General features: G+C 42.6%; 2 protein-coding genes across 2 annotated transcripts in view; both read right to left on the bottom strand.

Annotated features, from left to right (window-relative positions):
- Positions 1-26,115, bottom strand: part of Lpcat2 (lysophosphatidylcholine acyltransferase 2) — a 58,993-nt gene that overhangs the window by 14,485 nt on the left and 18,393 nt on the right. Inside the window, exons 7-11 of the mRNA XM_051168647.1 lie at positions 26,064-26,098; positions 22,310-22,364; positions 16,008-16,090; positions 13,396-13,521; positions 11,680-11,833 (exon numbers count right to left, since the gene is read on the bottom strand). Coding sequence (XP_051024604.1) covers positions 11,680-11,833; positions 13,396-13,521; positions 16,008-16,090; positions 22,310-22,364; positions 26,064-26,098 — 453 coding nt within the window. The remainder of the gene's footprint in view (positions 1-11,679; positions 11,834-13,395; positions 13,522-16,007; positions 16,091-22,309; positions 22,365-26,063; positions 26,099-26,115) is intronic.
- On the bottom strand, positions 1,684-2,829 carry Capns2 (calpain small subunit 2). The gene has a single exon (XM_051168646.1). It carries the CDS (start codon positions 2,616-2,618, stop codon positions 1,857-1,859), a length of 762 nt encoding a protein of 253 aa, XP_051024603.1. The 5' UTR covers positions 2,619-2,829; the 3' UTR covers positions 1,684-1,856.

Raw genomic sequence — 26,115 nt, 5'->3', positions numbered from 1 at the left:
ATCTTGGCGGCTTTCTCCCTTCCCTGGCTCCTCTCCCACTCCCCGTGTCTGATGTGCTCCTGGGTGTATTCTACAGCAGGGAGGCTGATATGAAGGTGAGGTTGCTGGCAGCAGCTTCATGCTTACATACCCACAGCTGGCCCAGGTAAACTCTCAGAGCAAGTGAAATTACAAGTCCCTTGAAGAGAGCAGATACGATCTCTGTGCTTGTCTCAGTTCAGAATCGTGTGTGTGGTAGTTCATAAACACTACATGAGGGCAGTGATGGTACACACAGAGACCAAATGCCAACCTCTCCCGGTGTCGCTGGGGCTTTCAGACAGGTGCTCTAGACCTCCTAGGAGGCCAGCTACTGCTAGACCATTCCCATAGTTACAACTTTCTTCTAAATGACTCAAAAGAGGGAGAATAATTCAGTTTTGATCTCAGAAGGAGTCTCTAAAGTGGCTCAGGGTGGAAGGAATGTAATAAACACAGCAGAGAGTGAAAAACCCTGAAGGGCGGGGAGCAGGTACCTCTCTTGAGGTGTCTCCTCCAACATGCCCGGGTTCTGCTTGCTCAGCTGAAACAAATAGCTTGTACGAAAATAATAAAATCAGGTTAAGAGCTGAACACTCGAAGGACATGGTTAACTCAGTGGTAGGGTGGCAGGTTTCCACTGTTCCTATTTTCTCTCCTTGAATGAAGGCAGCGCCAGCGCTCCAGCTTGGCAGTTGCTGCGAAGGCAGATTTGAAAAACCCTGGGAGACAGACATAATGTAAAGCGCTTAAGACTGTCAGCTTGGCTGCTCATTAGCATGACCTAAAGAGCTTAAGGCAGAGAGGGTTCTGAAGAGACTCCTGTCATCTGGAGTGGGAGTCAGCCACTCATGGCTAAAGGACTCCCCCTGCAATGCTAAATTGCAGCCAGAGCCTCACAGCACTGCTGCAGGAAAAGTCAGCAATACTGTTGTCTACCTTGCTTCATCTTCCACTTCACCAACTGCTAATTACGTGTGTTGGCTTTTTTTTTTTTTTTTTTTTTTCTTTCAACGTTTCTCCCTGCCTGTTGTTTTCAAAGATAAGCAAAAGAATTTTCCTTACTCTGAGGTAGGACAAGACAGGACAAGAGCTGGCTAACATCACCTGGGTGTGCCTGACTTTGTGTGAAGTAAACAGAAGAGTGATCGTTTGGCTTCATTAAGGTGGCCAAAGACACTAGGAACAACGGTATGCCTTTATTCCTCAAGGCCCTTAACTCTTTACCAACGCACCAAAACAAATCTGCTCTATCTGTCTTACTAAAAGGCAGACTAAGGAGTCTAGGCTTTTAGGCAAGTGCTCTATATATAATTTTTTTTTAATAAAATGATAACGCCCTACTTAAAACTGCTTAATCTCCTATTTTCAAATCTATTTCCACACAATAAAATAAGTTCTCTGGAGAGTGTTCTTCATAATATGAAGACCAGATGTGAAATTAGGAGTAGGAAAGACTTTAACCTTCCTCCTCAGCTTTTCAACAGAAAAAGAAATTTGTACCTCCGATGCTTTCTTGACTTAATTCCACGATATTACGCAATGCAAATCCATTTGCCAACAACAGCCTTTCAAAGCCAACACCTGCCCATCACATATACACGTCTCCACATAGCATCTCTCAAGAACTGACATACAAACCACTCAGGACACTTTTTTTGTCCAAATTTAGTTTTAATCAAGCAGTAAAGTGTACGCTACGATGAGTACTATGCAGCGTTATAAGAGCCCACCAGGAAATGGTAGCTGTTGGGTGGGATATGAGCTGTGGCGCCCACAGCCATGCTTTCTGCAGTCTGGTCCTTCAGGGATGGGGGCTCCACCTCTCTGCACCCATGTCAGGAATACATGGTGAGCTGCAGCCACTCTCGGATAGACACCTGAATCAGGCCATCCGCGTCACGATCCAGAGACTTGAAAGCGCGAAACATGGCATCCAGGCGAACCAGGCAACTGATGAAGTTGTTGAAATCCATACTGCCGTCCTCGTCAGCGTACCGACGGACGATCATTAGGTAGAGTTGCTCGTTTAGCTGGAAGCCTGCCGCCTGCAGGGCCCCGTGCAGCTGGGAGCTCCTGAGAGAGCCGGAATGGTCCCGGTCATACTGCTTAAAAACACACTGCCATTTCTTGATGTTGTTCCACAGGTACTTAAACTCCTCAAAGCCCAGCTTCCCTGTCGTGTCACTGTCCATGACAGACACGATGCTCCTGCAGGTGTCAAGGCTGAAGCCCTCGGTCTTCAGATCCTTATGCTTGGAAAGGACTTTGTTGAGGATATTCATCAAGTCGGTGGCACCCACCTCCATGTCGGGTCCAGCCAGCTGCGCAAACTGCTGCCGAAATCTCCTGACTTCCTCACTTTCTGACGCCTCCACAGCGGTAAAATGCCGCTGCTGCGGGGGAGGCGGCTCTGGGGTGTACTGAGCTGCGGCAGCCTCACTGATAAAATTGACAATTCCTCCAATGATCCCTCCAATGTTGCTTCCTCTTCCTCCTCCTCCTCCTCCTCTTCCCTGACCACCTCCTCCAAGAAGGCCCCCAAGAGCCTCCCCAAGACCCCGATCTGCCCCTTCCAGGATCGCCTTTGCCAGAAACATGCTTGCAGGTTAGCGAACAGGTGTGAACGCCGCTAATATCCTGGAAATGGTTTGGAGAGAGCCGCAATAGAGTCAGAGTGGTGCACATGTGGATGAACTGGCTTTTCTGTACCTGCCTAAAACGGAACCACACCCATGAGGAGATGCTTCACCTCCAAATGAAGTTGCTGAGTTCCGTTGGGTCCTAGCACCTGCCGTATTTTCACTGGCCTCAATGAGCTTATTTTTCCACACCTCTAGATATTCCACATTAAAATGAGACTTTAAACAGAAAACATAAAGTTATACATTTCTATGGCTTTTTTTTTTATTAGCATCCAAAAATAGGAGACTGATTTTCCTCACAGGAGAAGGTAAGAGGCTCAAATGAACAGCTTCTTTACCAAGGAATATTTATTTTAAGGGTAGAATTGAAGAATTCTTGAGCATTTAAACAGGCATTCCCCTTCCTTTAGTAAGGCTTCCAGAGTCTAAATTTTAAGAAAAACTTGGAAGAGGGTCTTCTTCAGTCAAGGTCTTCAGTGCTACTCTCAGAAGTTATGATTGTGGAGGTCAGCTATGGGGCCCATTATTAATATTTTTGGAATCTTTCTGAGGTTACATTTGTTTTAAATAATTACATTATATGTATATGCCTCCACAGATGCCAGGGTGCCTTAGTCACAAGCAGCTCTGAGTTGCTGTTGTGGGAGTTGGAAGAGAATTTATTCTCTGTAAGAACTCAACACTCTTGACTGCTGAGCCATCTCTCCAGCCCTCCGTGTTAACTCTTATTTACATGTTCGAAGGAATTCATCAGAAAAGGACTATGGCCTTGGGCCTTTCTTTGTAAAAAAAAAAAAATCACTTACATCTCTGGGACTAGAGAGATGGCTCAGCCGTTAAGAGCACATCTGTTCTTGCAGAGAACTAAGGTTGGTTCCTGTCACCCATACCAGGAGACTCACAGTCTCCTGTAACTCCAGCATCAGGGGATCTGATACCCCTTTCTGGCCTCTGTGGGCACTGTAGGTACACACACACTCACACACACACACACACACACACACACACACACACACACACACGATTATTTTTATTACTGAGTTCCTGGGGAAAGTCCCAATTTCAAATCTGGAAAAACGATGATAAAACTATCTTCCCTGCCTGCTTCACAATGATTCACTCTAACTTCTAACGTGTTGGGGCATGCACTAGGTGGCTACAGTGCAAAAATAAATAAGACAGGACTGCTGTGTTCAAAATCAAGTAGACCGTAAGGTCCGACCATAAGTATAAGTTTGTGTCCATTTGTCTATTTCTGTTATTAATATTAAACCATTATAATTCCATAGATCATAGTTTGGTGTCAAGGTTTCATAAAATTCTCCTGGAAGACAAAACGTACTCCAGTAAAGAAAAACCTCAAACAAATGAGCACATGCAGGTAATGTGTTTTATATTGCATTACCAAGCTAGCATAGTTGCCAAAAGAGAGTAGAAATTCTACTGAGCTAAAGGAAAGGGAAGCATCTACTACAGGAGAGATAATGAGTCTTCCTCCAAATGTACAATAACACAAAAGCAGAGTGTAGTAGAAACTCAGGGGAACCAAGGGACACAAGAGGTAGCAAATAGCATAACGTGATGAGAGTCTTTATAAGAGTGGGAATGACAAGAGAGCAACAAATCAGAACTGGGTGAGAAAGGACTGTGGGCTGCCGTGTCACAGGGCGCCCCTGACGGGTTACTGCAGACCCACCCCTAGCTCAGAGTGAAATCAAAGGAGGGCAGATGCAAAATTACCATGCAACTGTACAATTCAAGAACAGTGAATTGTAGTTCAGGCTCCTTCTGTGTCACCACATAGCCTAAGAGGGCCTTGAACTGTCAATCCTCCTGTTTCAGCTCTGGAATGCTGGGATAGCAGGTACATGCCACCACATCCAACCAACTTTATTTATGTTTGTGTGTTTCTTGGATCATGGGAACAATGTCCTCAATGTCCTGTCCCTTTTAGCCATACCCAAAATTTGGCATTCTGTGAACACCAAAGGACAAAACATCACCTTTAGCTCTGTAGGGAAAAGTACCCAGGAAAGACCACCTCAGGCTCACTGTGTCTCGCATAGACTGAAATGTAATCACAGAAGCCTCTTTAAGCGAAATGGGTTTTGCTTTTTATGATTAAAAAAAATGTTATTTTATTTTACGTGTATGGGTGCTTTATCTGCATGTATGTCTTTGTACCTCATGCATGCAGAGCCCATGTAGGCCAGAAGAGGCTGAGAGATCTCCTGGCACTGGAGTTACAGTTCTGGGCCCCCCTATGGGTACTGGGAATAGAACCTGGGTCCTCTGGAAGAGCAGCCAGTGTTCTTAACCACTGAGCCATCTTTCTAAATGGTTTTTAAGGTTGCAAATTAACTTGATAGCAGCTAGCATCATGTACAATGTACCTCATCTTATATGTTGTTTTGTTACTTTGCTACACTTCAGTCTCCTCTCATTTGTCTTCTGTAAAGAAGGCGGTATGTGACTGTTTGTTATAAATCATCATAGAACAAAATGCGGTTACGAGATGAGTAAGCTTTTTCTTCAATGGGCCATTTAATGTTCTACAGTTATTTAAAAGAACATTTACAACAACCTGAGTTACTATCTGAGAGGCAACATCACTGCTGAAGCCTAGAGGAAAAGGATACAACAGGCCACACCTAACAGAAAATGTAGTCCCAATTTGGAATAGTTACTGAACTTCAGAGATCAACAATGAAACACGAACACTATTAGCAACGTTATTTCTAATAGCCAAAAGTAAAAAAAGAAAACCTGAATATTGACCAACTGGTGAATGAATATTTTATATAAAGAAATATTAATGGTAAACAAATTGGAACTAATGGCTACGCACACTGCATGGATGAATCTTAAAGTATGTTAACTAAAGAAGCCAGACACAGGGAGCTAGATGTTGTGACATTCCACTTATGTGTAATATCCAGAAAACCCAAATGTATAAGGACAGGAAGCACATTAGTGGCAGCCTAGGTTCCAGGAGAGAAACATGGAACAAATATTATACAGTAAATGACACAAGGAATCATACAAGATGGATGGAAATGTGCTAAAACTGATTGATGGTGACAGTAGCAGCATTCTTGAGTTTAGTTTTCTTTTGATACCTTTGTCTCCTTATGATGTGTGTGTGTGTATTTAATTATCTATACCATAAACCTGGTTCTATTAATGTGAGAGGCATTTTAGTTACTCCTAACCCTATGTTTACGTGTTGTCTCATTTTCAAAAGTATTTCTGACTACAACCTATAAGTACATTACCCCGCTAAGTAGGATTTCAAGGTTGCAGGGGGTATCCACTAACAGAGGATTCTCAGCTCCCATCTGAGGTAAAAATCTTTCTGTCAGGTATTGCTTTGGCTCCTGCAACATGATGTGGAACAGACACTCTGAATTTGGCAATAATTTGCTGATCAGAATGTCATGTTGGATGAAATCAGAAGCCTTTCTAGAGTCCATGTACACAGTGTCAAGTTTGCCCTTATGCAGAACTCTTGCTCTGTCCAGAGAAGGGATGCAATTGGTTGAAACAATCTTTTCTTTACAAATCCTGTGCTCTTCTCCCCTCTGCTTGTAGGGGAGGCTGGCATTGCTCACTTGCTGCAGCAAGGAAGTTGGATTGCTGCAGGTCCTCTTCTATTTCAGAAACTAACCTCCCGGGTACTTATGCATAATTCTGATGTCTAGATAACATATTTGCAGATGAAATGAGAGAGCGAAGTCAGCCTAAGAACTGGAAAGACATGCTCAGACGTATAGGCATGCCAAATTTTCAGGACAGCCGAGTAGGAAAGTTCACCTGCCCCACCCAGAAGTTTTAGCCTTTTTCTTCAAACGATGCCATATAAATTATGAAGTGAGTTTGATAGAGCAAAGACTGGATAACTAGGCTTGAGATCAAGATGAGCTCTTCTCACAGGAACTATTGAGATACTATGTTACTTAATCAAAACTGACATGGAGATGAAAAAGATTGGATTTCCTAGTCTCTCTACAACCATTTAAGGTGTCTCCCAACCTCCACCAGAAACAAAATCCCTGGGCTGTAGCACCCTGCCTCTGACAGCAAGGGGCCAGCCAGAATGACTGTTATTGTTGGCACTTACACTTGGCCTCATACCGAGAACAGGGCAGACGGGAAGAGCTTGGGATAAAGAAACGAGCTTGGGATAAAGAAACGAGCTTGGGATAAAGAAACACATTCATTCCACAGAATGAAACAATAATAAAAGATCTACAGAACATTACAATAGCCAGAAAGGCTGGGTTGCCTGAGTGCTGAAGTATACACAAACCCTTCCTGTGTAATCTTTAAACAAAGGGCACACTGCTGTCCGGAGAGCTCACGTGGGCAGCAGTAGAAACGGAAATATGTTACTTGTCAACCTTTTTTAAAAGAAGGGAAATAGTAGCCATCTAGAACTTACTAGTCGATGGTCTGTGAAAAGAACAGTATTGGCTATTTAGATACTGAGCTCGTGTTGGGCTACACCTGGAGAATTAGAAATCAAGCTCTCTCATTCTCTCCCTTGTGTCTGTGAAGATGGTTGATAAACTACTACTTCACCCTGGGGAAGGATGGCAGACATGGCTCAGTGCTCTTCTAGAGGACCGTGGTTTAATTCCCAGCACCCACAAGGTAGCTCACAGCCATCTGTAACTCTAGCTCCAGGGACTGTAACAACCTCTTCTGGCCTCTGTGTGCATAAGGTATACCTGTGGTACAAGGACATATACATGCAACCAAGACACATTAAAGAAAGAAAGAAAGAAAGAAAGAAAGAAAGAAAGAAAGAAAGAAAGAAAGAGAAAGAAAGAGAAAGAAAGAAAACAGATTAACAAGAGGAGCTAGCAGAGGGTTGATGAACACTGTTGTTAGGGTCCTAGCCAGACATTGTTGCATCTGTAGAAACGGCTACCCCATAATTGGTCCTGATTTAGGCAACATTATTTCTTCATCTCATTCAGATGGGCTAACAAATGATTTGGTACTTAGTTTGAATTACTACTATAAAATATTGAGAGGCCTTTGTTCTAAACCATTGTCTCAGACTTTTCTGGCCATCTAATTTCCCAGTTAACCTTTGATTAAGAAGAATTCAGTAAATAGTCGTTGAGTGTAAACAAGTAAAACACACCTGAAATTGTTGTTCTTCCTTGCTCTATCAAATATTCCCAGCTCAACCACTTCACTTGAGTGAGAAACAGGGCCGGCATGGGTGAGTGTGTGTGCACAAGGTGTGGCAGCAATTACATAACTCAGCTTTTAAAAAACAAAGGAAATCTTCACTGGCAAAGACATGCAGCTGCAACACACACACACACACACACACACACACACACACACACACACACTGGAGGGGGTGCAGAGATGGACAGATGGACAGACAGACAGACACTATCTAATATATTAGTCTTTAATTCTCCACACTGTTTTCTCTTCCAATACATGGCAGGCAGAAGACCAGCTCCTTGTCTATAGCGAAAGCCAAGTGCAGAGAAGAACATTTACAGCTGGGAAGCTGAGATCTGTCTGTGCCTGTGACTTCCTTCTCCAGCGTCAGCATCACTACAGCTGCACCTGCACTGCAGGATTTAGTCTGTGGCTCCCTGTACACACACCATCCACCAGACGAACCCCGGGCCATCCTTCCATTTCTTTGTCTCTTCTTTCAAGACCTCAGTGTAGGAAAGTTCATATATATATATATATATATATATATATATATTTTTTTTAGGGAAAAGAGATGTAAAAGTCCTTATCTCATACCATCACTTTGCCTGAGCCTGAAGGATGTAGTCTCATCACTATGCAGAGTTCCTCATGTCTATATTAATCCTGCATATGACTCAAATTATGGAACCTGCCACATTTTCTTTTACTTTTGGTATAAAACCGAGATCATACTGTGTATATTGACATTTTGAATTTTTTTTATTAAGTTGTCCCATAAGCATTTTACTGTCTTATAAATAGGTTTTCAAAATTACTAAGGTCTAATGAGTTTTTATGTATAATTAATTTTATTGTCTAAAAGTAAGTCCTCAGATAAATAAAAAGGAGATCAGAAGTCAGTGCTTGAGTTCTAAGACTGCAAGGAGGGTGGAACCAGTCTGCAAAGCAGGAGCAGGAGGGCTAACCAGGAAAGTATCATGTTACATGTTCAGTGAGGGTCAGCAATGCAGGTACAGATGAAGAGTCCAAGGACAGGCAGAGTCAAATCCGACTCACACACTGCTGAAGGAGCCAAGGAGGAAGGCTTCATGTTTGCATTAGTCACACAGTGTATTCCTCACCACAAGAAGAAAGGAACACCAATTCTTGAAAGGAAAAAAAAAAAAAAAGAAAGAAAAGAAAAAGAAAGAAAGAAAACTTAAGCATAAACCTACTGAAATAGTCCATGGAAAAATGTGACCGTCAAAATAGGCAACAGTTCTCACCGGTGTCATTATGCCCAGGGACAACTGTCTTCTCTCAGCCCGAGTAACTCAATCTGTCTCACTGGTGATTATTTTAATCCCCACATTAAGCTCCCTTTCTCACTCCCAAATGTTCCTGCATTTCAATGTGATACAGAAATGGCACAGCTGTTGGCAGGTGTCACCAATCAAAGGCCAGAACAGTTATAGTAGTTTGACACTTCAAGTACAAGACAATTTCTACAAATATTAGTTAATGTTGATGAAAAGGTCCTGATGATGTCTAAAGATATACTGGTGATTGTCCCCCTTTGTCCCTGTTTCACATGCTTTCCCATTTCCTCATCGCCTGTCTTTGTGTGGCACTGCCACCACATCCCTTCCTGTCAGTATGTCAACCAGAGAGAGGCTTCACTGGAAACCACTTGCATGGTGTTTGAGCCACAGTGAAAGTTGCTGTAAAAATGTCACAGAAGCTCGGAGCTTGTGAGAGTGGCCAAGCAATGGCTGGTCTGACTTAGGGCCTATGCCTTATACTGCCTGGATGGCCAGGAACCAGAAGCTGGATGGTTCAGAGGCCTAGGGTAGACCCCAACACGAGTGACAAAAAAAAAAAAAAATCCATGAAATGATTCCTAACTATAATCTGCCATACTTGTAGATAGGTGCCTAGCCCACTAGTCATTACAGAGGCTTCCTCCAGCAGCTGATGGGGGCAGATTCAGAGACTCACAGGCAAACAAATACTGGGCGGAGCTCAAGGAACCCAGCAGAAGAGAGGAGGAAGGACTGTAGAAGCCAGAGGGGTCCAGGACACCAGGAGAACATGACTCACGGAATCAACTAGGCAGGGCTCGGATGGGTTCACAGAGACCGAAGCTGCAATCACAGAGCATGCATGGGTCTGCACTAGGTCCTTGGAAGGCATGCTGGGATTGCTTAGTTTGGGGGGAGTGGGAAAGGGATGTCTCAGACTCTTTTCCTTACCCTTGAGACCCTTTTCCTCCTACTGGGTTGCCTCACCCAGCCTTGACTTGAGGGGTTTGTGCCTAATCTTATCATATGTATGCTGTTCTGCCCTTTCATTTGACAATCACTGGGAGGCCTGCTCTTTTCTGAAGAGAGGGAAACAGAGGGGGAGGGGGAGGGGAAGTAGAGTTGGGGGTGGGTTAGGAGGGATGGGGATCCGTGGTTATAAAATAAAAAGCACTTCTAATTTACCGATTTACACTTTTTCTCCCCCCACCATAAATCATCATCACGCGTCAAGCACGCCATGACATTAGTATGCTATTTCATGTTATTTGAATGTTGTAGCAAGCCCAGAAGAGACACACAGGGACTTCATACAGAAGAAGGTTGGTGACCTGTGGCCTGCTAAAGACTAGCTGATTCTACAAGATCACAGAACAAATCACTAGGAAGATGGACACGCTGGAGGAGTGGGGAGGAAGAGAGAGCTAGAGCTGGGAACCGGGCTCTGTCTGTCATGCGCATAACCTTTTTGAAAAACATCTTTTCTTGGTGGTAATAGGTAACTGGGGATTCTAGAACTAAACAAGAGGGAATAAGCCCCCTTTGAGCTCTCTCCCAATTAAATTACAAACTCTGGCCAACAAACAAACAAAAAACCAAACTACCTCCAAACAAAATGTCAAAGGAATATTACTAAGGAAGGTCCAACCCCAGAGAACAAACCATAAGGGTGTGAACCGTGACATGTTCAAATTGCTCCAACTGGACACAAGGCAAATGCTCCTCAGTTGAGAAATAGATAAACAGAACAAGCTATTGATACATTAAACACAATGGCTGAATCTTAAATATATTATGCTATGCAAAAGAAGCTAGAATTTAGAACCTTAATATAAAACTTCAACTTTGACACGGCATCTTGAATACCCATATGACTGGGATGCACAGCTGACGGAGGAAGGGCTGTAAGAGAATTGTTAATTTTTGTGTATTTTGTATATTTTTAAACTGTCTTTTGTCTTAAACATAACAGGAAGCTACACGCTTCTACACGTGTGCTAACTCAGAGCTTATATTAACACTTCAGATACTAAAATAAAATTTTAAAGAAAATTTGAAATGTTGAAAAATTTTTTCCTAAAGAAATCTGACTGACCAGTCAACTAACTGCCCACTTTTACATCTTTTCGCACAGTGAAGTGTTCAGTTGAACTCTGTCAGGCAATTTCATATAAAAATAACTCATTTGGTCTTCATGCATTTTGAAGGCAGTCCAGAAATGTTCAGAACAGCACACCAACGTACAAGTTCTACACAAGTTTAAAAATCCTTCCCAATTACATCAACATTTCCAATTCTACACTGCAGATATGACTATATATAGTCAGTTTTTACTTCTGAACAGATATTTAAATTAATATACACTGCTTAATGTTGCACTATATATGTAGTCATAACTATACTTATTATTCATACTGAGGGGACATATAATCATGACATTAAACGACACTGGCTCTTTGCACACTGACCCGGCCAGTTTGTCAATGTCTGTCTCGTGGTCTGCAGGGACTGGCTGAGTAAGGCGTTAAAGACACATTCCAACATACCCTGTCAAAGAGTGCAAAGAGTTGTCTCAAGACGTCTGAAACAGGTAACTTTAAATATTCTGCAAACTCTTCAATTCCAATTCTGCCTCCTTTTGAGGAACTTGCAATAGATGCATATTCATCCAACTGCTTGCGGACGCTGTCCCAGTCCAACCTAAATACAGAATTGTAAGTATGTGTTATTAGTTCTTTCAAGTCGCAGGGACATTTTAGGAGTGTTATTTTATCACTGTGTCTAAGGGAAAACATTTTATGTTAAATTTTAAATGGAAGTGAAAGTAAGTATTAGAGAGAAAATATCAAACATATATGTGGGCATTTAAATTTCAAAAGTATGTCTGTACAAATGACAAAAAAGAAAACCTAAATATTGGAAGGAAAGAAAATTAAGTAAGAGCAGTGTGGTGGAACAGGAAGTGATCTGTGAATTTTAACCTAACATTATCTAGAAAGACAACTGTTGCTTATTGAGTGTTATGAAAGAAATTATAATTATTTTTCTTCAAAAAGGTTTCAGACTGATAACTCATAGTTCACAAAATGGTTTAATAGGGCGATTCACAAAATTATGCATACTTTTATCAGTTATTAAAAGTCAGAATAATAAAATATTGAAAAGTACAGTGTGCTGGTATCATCTCTTGTCTTTGCTTTGAAGAATTAAATGTGTGACCTAACACACACCTCTACAAGCAATTGTGATGGCTACCTAGATCACTTCAAATCTACAGAATACTGTGGACATAGTGCTAAAACAACAGCAAAACTTTGTCCTCTAGAAGACAGAAACAGTATTTTCTATATAATTTATCAAAACGTATTTCCATATCAAGCTTTCAAAGAATAACTCCTTTTACAGTAACTGCCTAGGGAGGACGCCAGCATCTTATTAACCCAATAAACTCTGCAAATTCCTAGTAAGGAAAAGAAAGAGATTTAACTCTAATTAAAGAGGGATGTGAGGGTCACACCTTTTATACCAAATAGGCAAATTATTTACACCAAGTGATTAAAATTAGATCACAAATGGACAAGGGGGTAGTTTTTGCCTTGACAACAACAAACAAACAAATAGGCACTCAAAAAAGAAAAAAAGTAGTATGTGATGGCAGGGAGGCTGCCACCAACATGACTCATCGGGAAAAGGGGCCTGCCATCAAGCCTGGTGACCTGAATTCAATCTCGGCTAAGTGGAAATCAACAACTGACTTCCGCAAGCTGTCTTCTGACCTCAGCACATGTGCTGTGGCATGCATGTGTGTGGGTACAGGGGCAGGCGCACACGCAGGCACAGACACATTTAAAAAACGCCGGTGTAGGATAAGTGAATAGGTAGACTTCTCACTGTGTCAGTTTTCACACGCGAGGTTCTGACCAGCGCACGCCAATGCCATCCACGGTGCCAACCCTCTCTTATAAGCAGGTGACAGCAGTCACCACCCGCTCAGAGTAGCATTTCTGAGTAACAGGGTGATCTGTACAAATTCACAGTGATAACTCTTCCTTCCTAGTGTGACCAACTCATATGGTCATCATTGTCTTCATTACTCTTGACAATACAAAACTAGATTATAAAAACATAGAAGACAAATTCACCATTACTGCTTTCCTGCACATAGGAACTAGAGCTGACAGTAGTAAAGTAACTGAAAACAGAGCTGGGATTCCACACTTTCGAACACTTCTGAGGGACCGGTCGTCTTAAAATACACTTACTTCAGTTTCCGGCTAATCTTGGTAAATTCTACCAACCCAGCCTCCATAGGCAGTGTCAGCTGTCCTGCCGAGATCATCAACCTGCAATCTTCGTACGTATGATCCGTTACTGGTATTCCCAAAGCTCTGAAAACAGTAGGAAGAACCCATTTAACGAAGCACTCGGGATACTGTTTTTATTAGCCGTGAGCTGGTAAGCAGGCAACAGTGACCGGAGAGACGTTAGTGACTCCTCAGACTGGTCTTCTCTTGTTTTGTTCTAGTTCCCAGTTTCACTCACAGAAACACCTCCTACCTATCTTTAGGTGTCTGTCTGTTGTCTACCGATAGCTCAAAATGCTTATTTGGGGTTCTAACTGGAAAAAAAAAAACAACAACACTTTGTTAGTAGGGTCTGGTGACAGGAAATGCAGGTTACAGTCCCACTCTGTCACCGTCTCATATGATTTTGGGGGGACGCTGCTTAGTGCCTGGTGCCTTTCATACCTCAGGGTTCCTGTGAGCACGCGGTGGATAATGTAAACAAAGGGCCTGAACATCCCCTTGGCGGGAAGGACATCCACTGTGCTCCTCATAGCTTTCTGCCTGCTCTGTTGTAATTCAGGGTTTCAGTGTGCTCTCCAGGCTGGCCTTGAAGTCCCCACCCTCCTCGGCCTCCTGAGAGCAGAGATGAGCTGGCATGTTAAATGAAATGGGTTTATTTTCCCATTTGAGTCTCATTATAATAAAAACCATGTGAAAGACAAAGCAATACTTTTAAATTCTCATTTTATGTATTAGGAAAAGGAGCGCAGGGCCACCCTTGCTCTTTTACTCCTCACGTGAAGTCAATATTCACTCCACTCACAAAGCCTTGAGAAGAGCTGATTTTGAACAAATGCCTTCTTTGGCTTTAGATATATTTTGGAAAACCAAGATATGATACAAACTCCTTCCAGTTCTAATATTTACTTCCTCATTTCTAGACATATGCTGGCCAATATAATAACATAATTTGCTTTTATACTGTGGAAAAAAAACCTATAAACACAATTTCATAGCTGGTTTAGAAACTAAATAAAATAAGCGCACCCAAGTATACATAATAGCAGTTTTTTTCAAAAAACATGTGTCCTATTTTGAAAATAAATTTATCCTGCTGTGAAGTAAGCCATATGTGTATATGGGGGGGGGCGTATACAAAATCTGGCCTTAGTTCAGTTAGGGTTCCTATTGTTGTAATAAAATATCATGATCAAACGTTGGTGAAAAAAGGGTTTATTTTGCTTACACTTCCAAGTAACAGTCCATCACTGAGGGAAGTCAGGCCAGGAACTCAAGCAGGGTAGGAACCTGGAGGCAGGAGCTGATGCAGAGGCCATGGAGGAGTGCTGCTTACTGACTTGTCCCTCATGGCTGCTCAGCCTGTTTTCTTAGAGATCCCAGGACCACCACCTCAGAGGTAACACCACCTACAGTGAGCTGGGCCCTGCCACATCTATCAGTAATTAAGAAAATTTGCTACAAACTAAGGAATGTTGAGTGTGGGAGGGTTAGTCCTCCCCACCCAATACCAGTGGTCAGTGTGGAAAACAGACAGGTAACATTATTCAGACTGAGTGTTTGCATGTATGTGTTTAGGAACACTACACACACACACACACACACACACACACACACACATACCAGCAATTAATGAAAAAAGAGGCCATGAATTTAAAAGCAAGAATGAGGGCTATATGGGAGGATTTGGAAGGTGGAAAGGGAAGGGGCAAATTATGTAATTATACTGTAGTTTCAAAAAATAAATAAAAGAAATAACATAAAAAAATCCTCCCACCAAAAAGAAACGATGAAAAATGCACTATAGACTTGCCTACAGGCAGATCTCACGGGAGCATTACCAAATGATCCTAGCTTGTGCCAAGCTGGCATAGAACTAGCAGGACAGAGTCAAATTCAGAGTTTCTGTTGAATTCTTACTAGAAGCGGAGGAGGGGGAGGGTTATAATCAGTGTGTCTATTAGGACCCAAACCTCCCAGGAGGGCTCACAGAAGGAGGTGGTGCCTGGAGGGCCCTGAGGCTGCCCGGGCAGTGGGCTAGAATCATACAATCTTTCTTTACAAGTTGGGTGATTTATGTAACCAACATACGGGCCATTAAAAACCCCCTTAAGTGCAGGAAGCATTTACCTCATGCTGTACATCTCCTAACTGCTATTACAGCCATCCTTTCACGTGGGTAACTGTTTTCCTCTTCTATAAGCAAGCCTCTTCCTTTTTGGTGTTATCATCGTGAATTCCTTTGAAACATCTGGCCTTGGGCAGCCGGGGATGGAACACTGGCCTCAGAAAGAGTGCCTGAAACCACCCCCAAGGCTCTGTAGTGACAGGCCAGCACCCGCGGAAGACACTAGCTGGCCTTTCTACCTGAGGCACACGTCTATCAATTGGAGGAGGCACCTGGGAAGCGTTCGTAGATTACTTCACTGACTGTGAACCTCAGCCCTGCCATTTTACCTACCATAAGATAAGAACCGTAATGGGGAGGGGAAAGATTTACACTATATGAAGTGACATTTACCAATAATTTTCAAATTATTTATCAGTTAGACTCTCCAGGACATACTTACTCTGCCATTAAATTCCGAACTCTACTGGCAAAAAGAACAGGATTATTCTTTTCTTCATCACTCGGTGCTTGAACTGGCATGAACTGAAAGACAAATAATATCTTTCCACAGCAATCCTTAGTCCCGAGACATTATATGCTAAATCAATCAAGTGTCCAATCAACACACTTCAACCGTGTTCTTCCTAGAGCACGTGTTGTATATCACGGAAGGGACACTGGGAGTGGCCTTTGGACATGGGAGCCTGGCTGTGTTAACTCTGCTAAGCCACCGCCTCCTCTCCAACTCGGCAAAGATGGCCATGGTCGGTCACCTACCAGCCTCACTGTGCTACTGAAGAGAACCGCTGCCTAGAACTGTGGGTTTGCCTAAGTCTCTGCCTCAGAGCTGGGTTTTCTTCATTCCCGTCTTATGTGAAAATGGCCTGCAGATACGTCTATTTGCCACATGCACGCATTGGCCACTGAAGCCAGAAGCGGGTGTCAGACTCTCTGGAACTGGAGTTACAGGAGAGCGAGCCACCATAGGGGTGCTCAGAATTGAGTCCCAGTCCTGTGGGAAAGCGGTCAGTGCCTTTGACTGTTCAGCCATGTCTCCAGCCGAGAGGGATGAGCTTTTGAGCAACACCTTGGGTGGCTGGGAGGATAGAAGAAGAGCCTGGAAGATTCTGCAATGATCCCAGGAGAGATCTTAGGATCTAGAACAGGAGATGTAGAGATGCAGACTCTGCAGCTGGGATACAGGAGGCTTTTGAAGTTAAAGGCAAAGGGCTTGTAAAATAATGTGTGCTGTGTGTCATTTTACTTGCATGTTATTTTACTAACTTTATTTTTAATTAATTAATTAATTTGGTTTTTTGAGACAGGGTTTCTCTGGGTAGCCTTGGCTGACCTGGACTCACTTTGTAGACTTGAACTCACAGCAATCCATCTGCCTCTGCTTCCTGAGTGCTGGGTTTAAGGTGTGTGCCACCACACCTGGTCTTTATTAATTTTACAAGGAAGTAGCAGCACACTGGAAAATGTCCCTTCTGTGTGATCCAGGTAAAGGCATTTAGCCTTTTGGGGCTTCGGGTCCTTCTGTCAAAGGAACAACTCTGGCTCTATAATCTCCAAGGTCCTTTCTAGGCAGAAGTCTCTGCTGAGCATAATTCAAGGTGGAAAAACTAGCCGAGCCACCAGAGGTCTCCACATCACTTCATATATCCAGAACAACAAACTGCAAATCAGAACTATTAAAAACCCCTTCTGGCCTAACCTGGTAAAATTTATTATGCTTGCATGGCAAGAAATTCAAAGAAAAAAAGAGGCTTAAAAAAAAAAAAACCCAAAGTTCATAAAATCTCTAACACAACAATATCAGGAAATAAAGTTTCAAACTGCCAACAAGTCTTCAATTTTTAAAGATGTCAGTGACAGTTTACTTCGATCTCGAGGGAAATGAAAAAAAAAAAAAAGAAAAAGCAGCCAGCGTGAACTCACCCCCCATTCCATTCCACTGCACCTGCCTCCTGCCCTATAGCTCCACACCCCTCCCCGCATAAGTAGCCTCCCGTTTCCACTGTGCTTGACTTTGTCTCATAGCCTGTGTCCCTGTTCAAAAGATTTGCTGTCCTGTTTCCCAGCTCTGTGCTTTGGTTTTTGTGCCCCCTGCCTCTTTCCAGGCCTTAAACTGTACACCAGATCCAGGGAACACTCCTCATGGTATGAGCCATGGTTACCCAACAGCCAGGCTGGGGCCTCCCACTCACACTGAGCGCCAGTAAAACTAGTTGGTTCGTTGTTTTATAACTACATGAAGCACCCTTCCTTCCCATTAACTAAGAGGATGGAGCGGAAGACTGCTGAGTGATGGCACTCTGATCACCTTGGGTCAACTCCAACAAACTTGAGGCGGTAGTTCTTATGATTCCTTGTCTAAATCTTCAGAAAGGAAAATGCAAAAGAAAAAAAAAAAAAGAGGGGGAGTGGGGGTGGGGAGGAAGACTCTTATCAACATCGCTTGGTGCTTCCTTCCCCATAGAAGAGAACTGCCAGATGAGGTGGGCATTTAAAGTTAATATTTAATGAAGGCTTACCTCGTAAGGAGCCTTATTACATTTTCATAACCCTGTAAAAACGTGTCATTATCCTTATTTGCCAGTGAGAGCATAGACTTGGAGAAGTAATTTTCACACATACATGCAGGTGGTCATTGGGGAAACCTGATACTTTTTTTTATAACAGTTGTGTCTACTAATACTTATAAATTCCTGAATTTTTGTCAAGTTCCAGAACAAAGTTGCTTTGTCAGGACAAGTATGCCCATGACTGGTGTGTATTTAAGTTGTAACTTGGGCTTTTCTAAAAGGCCTTTTCTAGATTCAAGATTACAAATCACTTTAAGGTCTTTGGACATTTAAATTAATTATACAAACATAAAGGCACAAACAGCTTAACATGGTGTTCAGCGTGGACAACACTGGGCTGTTGATACATGTTTTCTTATGTATAGGTATTTATCATTCTATCATAACTGTCTACAGTATTTAAAATAGTAAGGCGCTGAACAGGTTTGCAGTGGAGAAGCAACAGGCTCTACCACACAGCCTAGAGAGTCTCTGTGAGGGAGCCTCTTCAGTTTAGATGTGTACATGTGCAGCCTAAAGTGTTTACATAAAATGCATTTTGGTGAACATACCAGCTGTTATACAATAAGTGACTGTATTTGAGCTTCTTCTAAGGAACTGGTTTTTGCAGACTTAAAAAAACGTTATGTAATATACAATAATCATCATCCTAATGCACCTGAAGTTTGCTTTTAAAAGTGTTAAAATTAATCCCATATTCTTGGGTAGTAAGTCTTGGCTTAGGTGTACTCAGCATGTTTACGAAATGACAAAGATGTACAACAATTTTACAAAACAGGAAAAAAAAAGAGAGTGTGTTGCTTCTGACTTACCCAGACACCTGCAATTCCCAGGACAAAATGACCCAAGGCCACCAAAAAGCTTTGTGTCGGGCAGCTCAGCGCTGCCACAGAAGTCACAGAGACGCCTGCGCCTCAGAGGCCAGGCCTGGATTGTTAGAGTCTGTGCTAGGGTGTGGCCACACTTACTGCCTGGAAGGCCAGTGGGATGCATTTTTGAGTTACATTCCAACAGTGAAGAACCAAACTATTCAAACGTCACAGCGCTATCAGATCCAGGCATGGTGGCATACAGCTTTAATCTTAGCTACTCAGACACTGAGGCAGGAGAATCGCAAGCTTGAGGTCAATCCTGGCAGCTTAGCAATATTCTTTCTTAAAATAGAATTTTAAAAAATGCTGGAGATATATGCAATTCAGGGTAGAACCCTTGACTAGAACGTGTGAAACCTTGGGTAAAATTCCCAGGACATAAAATAAAACAAAACGAGTAAAGCAGTCAGGAGCTCCATGTGTGAAGGAACTACAAATCCAAAATAAATATAACAAAACCAAGAATACTAAACCTAAAAACACCATGAATTCCAGTTCTGCACCATGATCCAAACATATCAGTACAATTCCCTACTGACTCAACTACTTCCAACAGGCTGAAAGTCACAATGTATGGGAAGTTGTGGGACAAAGAATACATTCTTTCCTTTGCCAGATGGTGAATGCAAATACTGTTTCTTTCTTTCTTTCTTTCTTTCTTTCTTTCTTTCTTTCTTTCTTTCTTTCTTTCTTTTTAAGAAGGAAAGCCGTGACACAAAGAAGGAAATGTGATAACAGCAGTCAGAGGACAAGATGAGGAACTTACGTACCCCTGTTGTAACGCAGTTTCACCACAGACACGTATGCTAGACCGGAAAGTAGGGCTCTGTGTGCATCTGGAACTATCTCCTGTTTTGGCTAGAGATTGGTCGGTTTAGAGGAAAGGGTACTGATGTCGTGTGGGGGGGGGGGTGGGGTGGGGTGGTATGGTGTATGTGTGTGACGGCTTCCAAATCTGCAAAGGCGATAACAAGGTTGTTTTAAGTATAGGGTTCTTGGTCTTTTTTAGAAAAAGAAAATAGAGCCAGACCACACGGCAGTTAAAGAAGGAAGAGCAACACTCAGGGCACTTAGGGACAACAGCATGAACTTGCCCAACGTGTCCTCTAGGGAAAGAGTTTTGTAGTCTAACAGCTCAAAGGCTCTGAAAAGGCCTCCCAGTCACTGAACTTTCCTTCGTGGTTGCTGAAGTTTTTAGGACCAAGATGAGACATTTCCCCTCCCTGAGAAACAACTAGGATTATGCCAAGAACAGGTTTTCTGCTACATTTTACAACACCGCGGGCAGATGCTAAGCTGATTTTTTTAAAAAGTAGGTAGGTGTAAACTGAGACTAATACGAAGATATCTTCAAAGTAGGCAGGTGTAGTGAGAGTTTTGGTATCTTAAAAAAAAAACAGTTTGGGGGGAGGGAGGATAAGGAAGGGAGGGTGGGACCAGGATGCAACAAAGGAGGGGGCTACAATCAGGATAGAAAGTGAACAATTTTTAAAAAGTTATGTAAATATGTCTATTTTTTTTTAAATCCCAGGTGTGGGATATGGGAGCCGTTTCAGTCTGTCCGCAGCCGTTAGCTATGATCACTAGCAGGGGGGTGATCTTTGTCAGCTACAGACAATTTAATTCTGGGGACTCTGGAGAGGGTATAAATTCCAGAGCCCAGAGAGAGAAGGAGGAGGAGGAGGAGGAGGAAGAAGAAGAAGAAGAAGAGGAGGGGGAGGAGTTGGTGAAAAGAAGGAGGAGAAGGAGGAGGAACTGCTCCCCTTTGCTGCTGTTTTGTTTTGACAAGAAGAACTCGGAGACGCCCTGACAAGGAAGATTAGACTTGCCCTCAAGCAACCTGATGGCCCCAATCAGCAAAAAGTAGTTTTAAAAAGACCTTCACCCCTTTCCCCTTCTAACATTCTTTCCCACCTAGAGTTGGGGAGCGGGTTGAAGAGATTGGGGTGGAGAAGAGTGGTAGATATAAGAATCCAAATAAAATAGATTTAAAAATATGACAAGAGACAGATAGCATACAAATCTCTATGGAATTCCCTGAAGTTTACACTCATTTTGAAGACTAATTTACTCCTGTACATTACCTGATATTGCTAGTTACCTATAAATGGCAAAACAATTAAGTTATCCAGCAAGACAAAACAGTATTTTAAATGCCAAAGTCCTGCCACTTAGAGCACAAGTCTCCACTCATAATTCTGTAGTATACATAAAAGTGTAAGGTTTTCTTTAAAAAAAATAATAAAGAAAGAAGAAGAAGAAGCCAGGCGCGGTGCTGCACGCCTTTAATCCCAGCACTCAGGAGGCAGAGGCAGGTGGATCGCTATGAGTTCAAGGCCAGCCCGGTCTACAAAGTGAGTCCAGGATGGCCAAGGCTACATAGAGAAACCCTGTCTCGAAAAACTAAAATAAATAAATATAAAATAAAAATATTTAATTTAATTTAATTTTATGAGTAGGAGCTCTTTGGCCTGCATGTATGCTGGTACTTCATATGCAGTGCTTGAAGAGGTCAGAAGAGGGTGCTGGATCCCCTGGAACTGGAGTTACAGATGGCTTTGGGCCTTCGTGTGGGTGCTGGGAATCATACCCAGATCCTCTGGAAGAGCAGCCAGTGCTCTTAACCTCTGCGCCATATCTCCAGCCCCAATTTCCATTGCTTAAGCCCACAGATGCATTTGGAAGATGCACATCGGAGTCTCAGATGTTGATATGTAACCTTCACACTTCAGTAATGACTTTAGGGTATCAACCGCTATCTGGAACTGGTTCTTAGGATCTTAGAAGTTTGGTCCCAATTTTGAAAATGTTCCAATCATTTAATCATTCAAGGACTGTCCTGTGAATATAATAATATGAGCCACTCAAACCTTCGGAGAGGTTCCCAGATATAAAAGCATGCCGTGAGAGCACCTAAAGTTGGTATTTCTTGTCCACATCGCAAGCATTACCTCTCAGCTTTCACACAACTAGTCTTCAGGGAAGCTGGCTCCGCCAGCCTGCTCCTTTTGTCGGTGTGGGACATTCACCTAGACATGGGTCGGCATTAAAACGTAGGGAGGCGGGAAGAGGGGAGGCAAATTTTACCTGCCAGAGTGATTATCATGCCGAAGGCTCTCAGAAGTTATATGTGTTTGCTGGCTCAATTCCGAGAGCTAAATCTGACATCAGGGAGACTTAGAAACACAATCTACATGACCCGGAATAAGCAATAATTTTTTAAAGGTGTTGGGTAGCAGCCTCTAAGCAAGGGTTCGAAGCCAGAGCATCTTAAAGCCGGAGGCTGCATTGGAATGACCTACCTCAACTTCCACCTTTGTGAAGAGCTGACAGAAAGTGAGCACGCACAGCTGGATGCTGAAAAAGAAGAGAGGCAGCTATTCTCAGACCGTGACGCAGGTATGGTCTGTTCCTCCCACACAGGCAACCCCACATCATGCTACATGTATCTCTTGCATTTAGACATGCTACACTCAAGCCTTGACACCTCTTTGGGTGAGACAACTATTCTTGGTATTGAAACCCTAAAGCACCAAATGCAATCACTACGTTGTCCTAGTGAATGTCAGCTATAGCTAAAACATACCAGATGTCAAATCTGTAGTCTCCTTGATATCGCACACTCACAGAGAGTACCCAAAGTCTACTTTAGGATAAATAAATATGCATGGGATATGGGACTCAACGGTTAAGAGGACTGGCTGCGTTTCTAGAAAAGCAGGGTTCAGTTCCCAGCATCCATAACACTGCTCACACCTGTCTGTAACTCCAGTTCCAGGGGCTCCGCCACACTCTTCTGGCTCCCTGGGCACTGGGCAGACATACATGTGGGCAAAACACCCATACATGTAAAACAAAAATAAATAAAAATAAAATAAAACTTAAAGGCACATAAATGTGTTTACAAGAAAACTAAGCAGTATATCATGTTTCTAAATTCTTTGGGTAACAACTTTTAAAAAGTCAGCGAGATTTTTTTCCTTAAAATTAGTTACTTTTCTCCAAGTTGTCTCAGTAACAAGGTTTGAGCTATGGAGAAATGTCTTGAAGACTTGAAATTTTCACTGTAAATCTAGACAAAGGGCAGTCTGGAGGATATCCTGCCTTACAGCTTTCCAGGATGTATTTAGATTCTGAGCCAGATTTCTGTAGGATTTTCAGTTTAGCTTCTTCAGACAATTGACCCAGTAATCAGGCAGAGTGGATTAGACCATATGCTAAAGAAAGCAACCAGCCAAGCGTATTTTGTGCTATTATGAAATTAAAATTAAAATTGAAAAAAATCATCTGAAGACACTTAACTAAGCTAGAAATTTCAACAAGAGATACTGGCTATAGATGAGTCGGGGCTGGGGGAAGTGCTCAGGACTTTCAGCTCTGTGTCGACTGGCAAGGGCACCAGGCTTCAGCAGACAGTTATAAGCCCGAGGCCACACACAGAGAGATCTGGATAAATCCAGCGAGTCACAAAACAAACAAAAAGACATGAATGTGGGAAAGGGGGCTTGCAGGGAGCAGTGGGAGGAGAAAGGGGGGGTGAGAGTTACATACTCAAAAGGCATTATGGATGAAATAGCCAAAGAGCAAATTTAATAAACTTTATATTGTTTTTGAAAAGGAATTCGGGAGTTAAAGTTGGTGTTTGTAAAGTTAATTATGATTTGGAAATGTGACTGTTTTTTATCACAAAGAAGCTCCAAGCCACATCAATCTACTTTAACCACTGTCAAGGGATCTGTCTTCTCTTAAATATTTTTCATTGCTACGCTATGTTTGACTTTGCACGCAGTCTGTGAACTGTGTGTGTGCAGTACCCACAGAGACCAGAAGAGGTCACCGCATGCCCTGAAATTGGAGCTGCAGCTGATTGTGACCAGCCATGTCTGGGTGCTGGGAACTGTACTTGGGTCCTCTGCAAGAGCAGCCAGTGCTCTTAACCACTGAGCCATCTCTCCATCCAAAGTGAACCGTTTTTAAACATTTACATAGGGCTTTCGGATCAAGGATTTGGAGATACATATATATTATGAAGGGTGCACATAACAGATCACTAAGTTTGCCTTTTTCACACTACAGAGAGATCAAATACTTCTTAGGAAACCGCTCTCTCCAACTGTGCCTTCTCAAAGCTTACTCCCCATGTCTCTTCTTCCTTGGGTTATCTGCTCTGGTAAAATATCTCTGCTTTGGGGAAAACAGCAACCAAGAATATAGATTTGAGAGTAATAGGTGCAATGCTACCAGAAGTGTTCAGTAGGTCTGAAGACAGATGGAAACAGGACTTGCCATATGCAAGGACCATGTGCATTTGCACAAACTTGTGCTTCTTAAAGACCTTGTGTCTGTTTCTAAGTCACGAGGCATCTTCGACACTTAATATTTTTTCTCTCTTCCCTGAATTCACTTTCCAATTTTATTTTTCCCTTTATCACACACTCCGCAGAGCAGAGAGCTGTACTCCTAAGCCACTCTACGTTCTTCCCCTAGCCCCCCCACCCCCCGCTTCCAAACAGCCCCCTTCTATTTGCCCTTTACAACCACCCATACTGCTCCATAACAAAGTCATTCTGGTCAGTGAGTCCAAAGCCAGGCTTTCCACGGGACACCTAGCCCAGAAGGGCCCAATGGAAGAAATAAGTTGGTATCCATTGAAATTCCAAACACTGTGTTTCTGAAATGATCAAATGCTACCGGTTTCCTTAAGGTTTGTTGTTTTGTTGTTGTTGTTCAAGAGTTAAAAACTTAGAATTCAAAACTAGTAGTGGCCTGAAGCATGCATCTAGTCTGAGGAGTAAATTGGTTCCTTGGAACGGTTAACGCATCACTACAGCCCCTTCGTCATGCGCTCTTTGTTTCTAACTCTATCTCCTGACCTTCATCTACCAAGGGCTGAAGCTCAGAAGGGACATGAGTTCTATAGGCATGACGTTTACTAAACTGTCCCTTAAGTCACCTTTCCTGGTCCAAATTTGTTATCTCAGAGAAAACGCTGCATACACACCAAAGGAGAAATGCATACTACCTTTTCTCCCAGACTTGCCAAAGTACAAGGGACTACATAAATGTTATGGAAAGGAGCCAGGGTATGCTAAAAAGCCATGGCGACTTCCTCCAAAGTACTTCCATCAGCAATGTTATCTGAGATCTGCTCTTGAGACACTGTCAAAACTGGGTGAGGCCCCTGGGAAAATTCTCAAATCCAGCACTGCCTGTGGGGCTCACTGAAATGGAAGGAGGCTCAACCTTTCCTAGGAGGAGCTAAACAAAAGGACTTGGAAAAAAGCTGCACTCTATGTAAAAGGCCTGTTGCCTTTCATCTTGGTCAATGGTGAGAACACCCCTCACCTCTCTAAGAGCGCCAGAAACTGTGGGTCCCTGTGCTTTCAAGATCTGACACCACAGAACTGAGGTTCTGGGCAGCCATTTCCTTAGCGCAGACTGACAGGCCCCGGCAGTTTCAGGTCCAGAAATCTCAAGTGAGCTGAACTCCTTAAACTAACCTCATAAAATCTGAACAGAGATGACACTATGTGACGTTAAGCCTACAGTGGGAATGAGAACACAAGATTCAAGCTAAGTGTGATGCAAGCCAGGCCCCTAAAGCTGAGCTGGCCAAGAGCTCATAATCTTTATTATTATGAGTAGAGAGACTCATAAACAGTATGAGCAACAGTTACATCCTGCCTTTTTGCATCCCTCTGGTAAGGTTCCAGTGCCTGGCAAAGGGCATCCTTGGACTTTAGAGAAGTTCTCGAAGACAGTTTCTTCATTAATAACACTAATATGTTCCTTACAAACTAGCCGACAAAATTGTGAAGGTGACACATCGCTAGTATTCCTCAAATGGTATTTCATGTATGTCACAATTAATCTCACTGGGCATTTAGGGACAAGAAGGTGATCTTGTCCCCAGGGATATGGTTAAAAGATGTACGACTGACTGGAAATGTCTATTTTTACAAAAACAAGATTTTGAGTTTAAAGAAAGAATAAATTATATTTCTTTTCTTCATTAAGATGGTTTGCACATACGAATAAACTATGTAAGTGACTTACAATGTATATCCTTGCCATGTCCAGGTCACAGTATCCTAAAACAACAGAAACA

The sequence above is a fragment of the Acomys russatus genome, chromosome 26, assembly GCF_903995435.1.
Source record: "Acomys russatus chromosome 26, mAcoRus1.1, whole genome shotgun sequence".
In the NCBI taxonomy this organism is placed as follows: Eukaryota; Metazoa; Chordata; class Mammalia; order Rodentia; family Muridae; genus Acomys; species Acomys russatus.
Note: the sequence above shows the minus strand (reverse complement) of the source record. Positions and strands in the feature narration are given on the sequence as shown.

Excerpts from the sequence above, each read along its gene's own strand:
- Capns2 (XM_051168646.1), bottom strand. The coding sequence starts at position 2,618 with ATGTTTCTGGCAAAGGCGATCCTGGAAGGGGCAGATCGGGGTCTTGGG.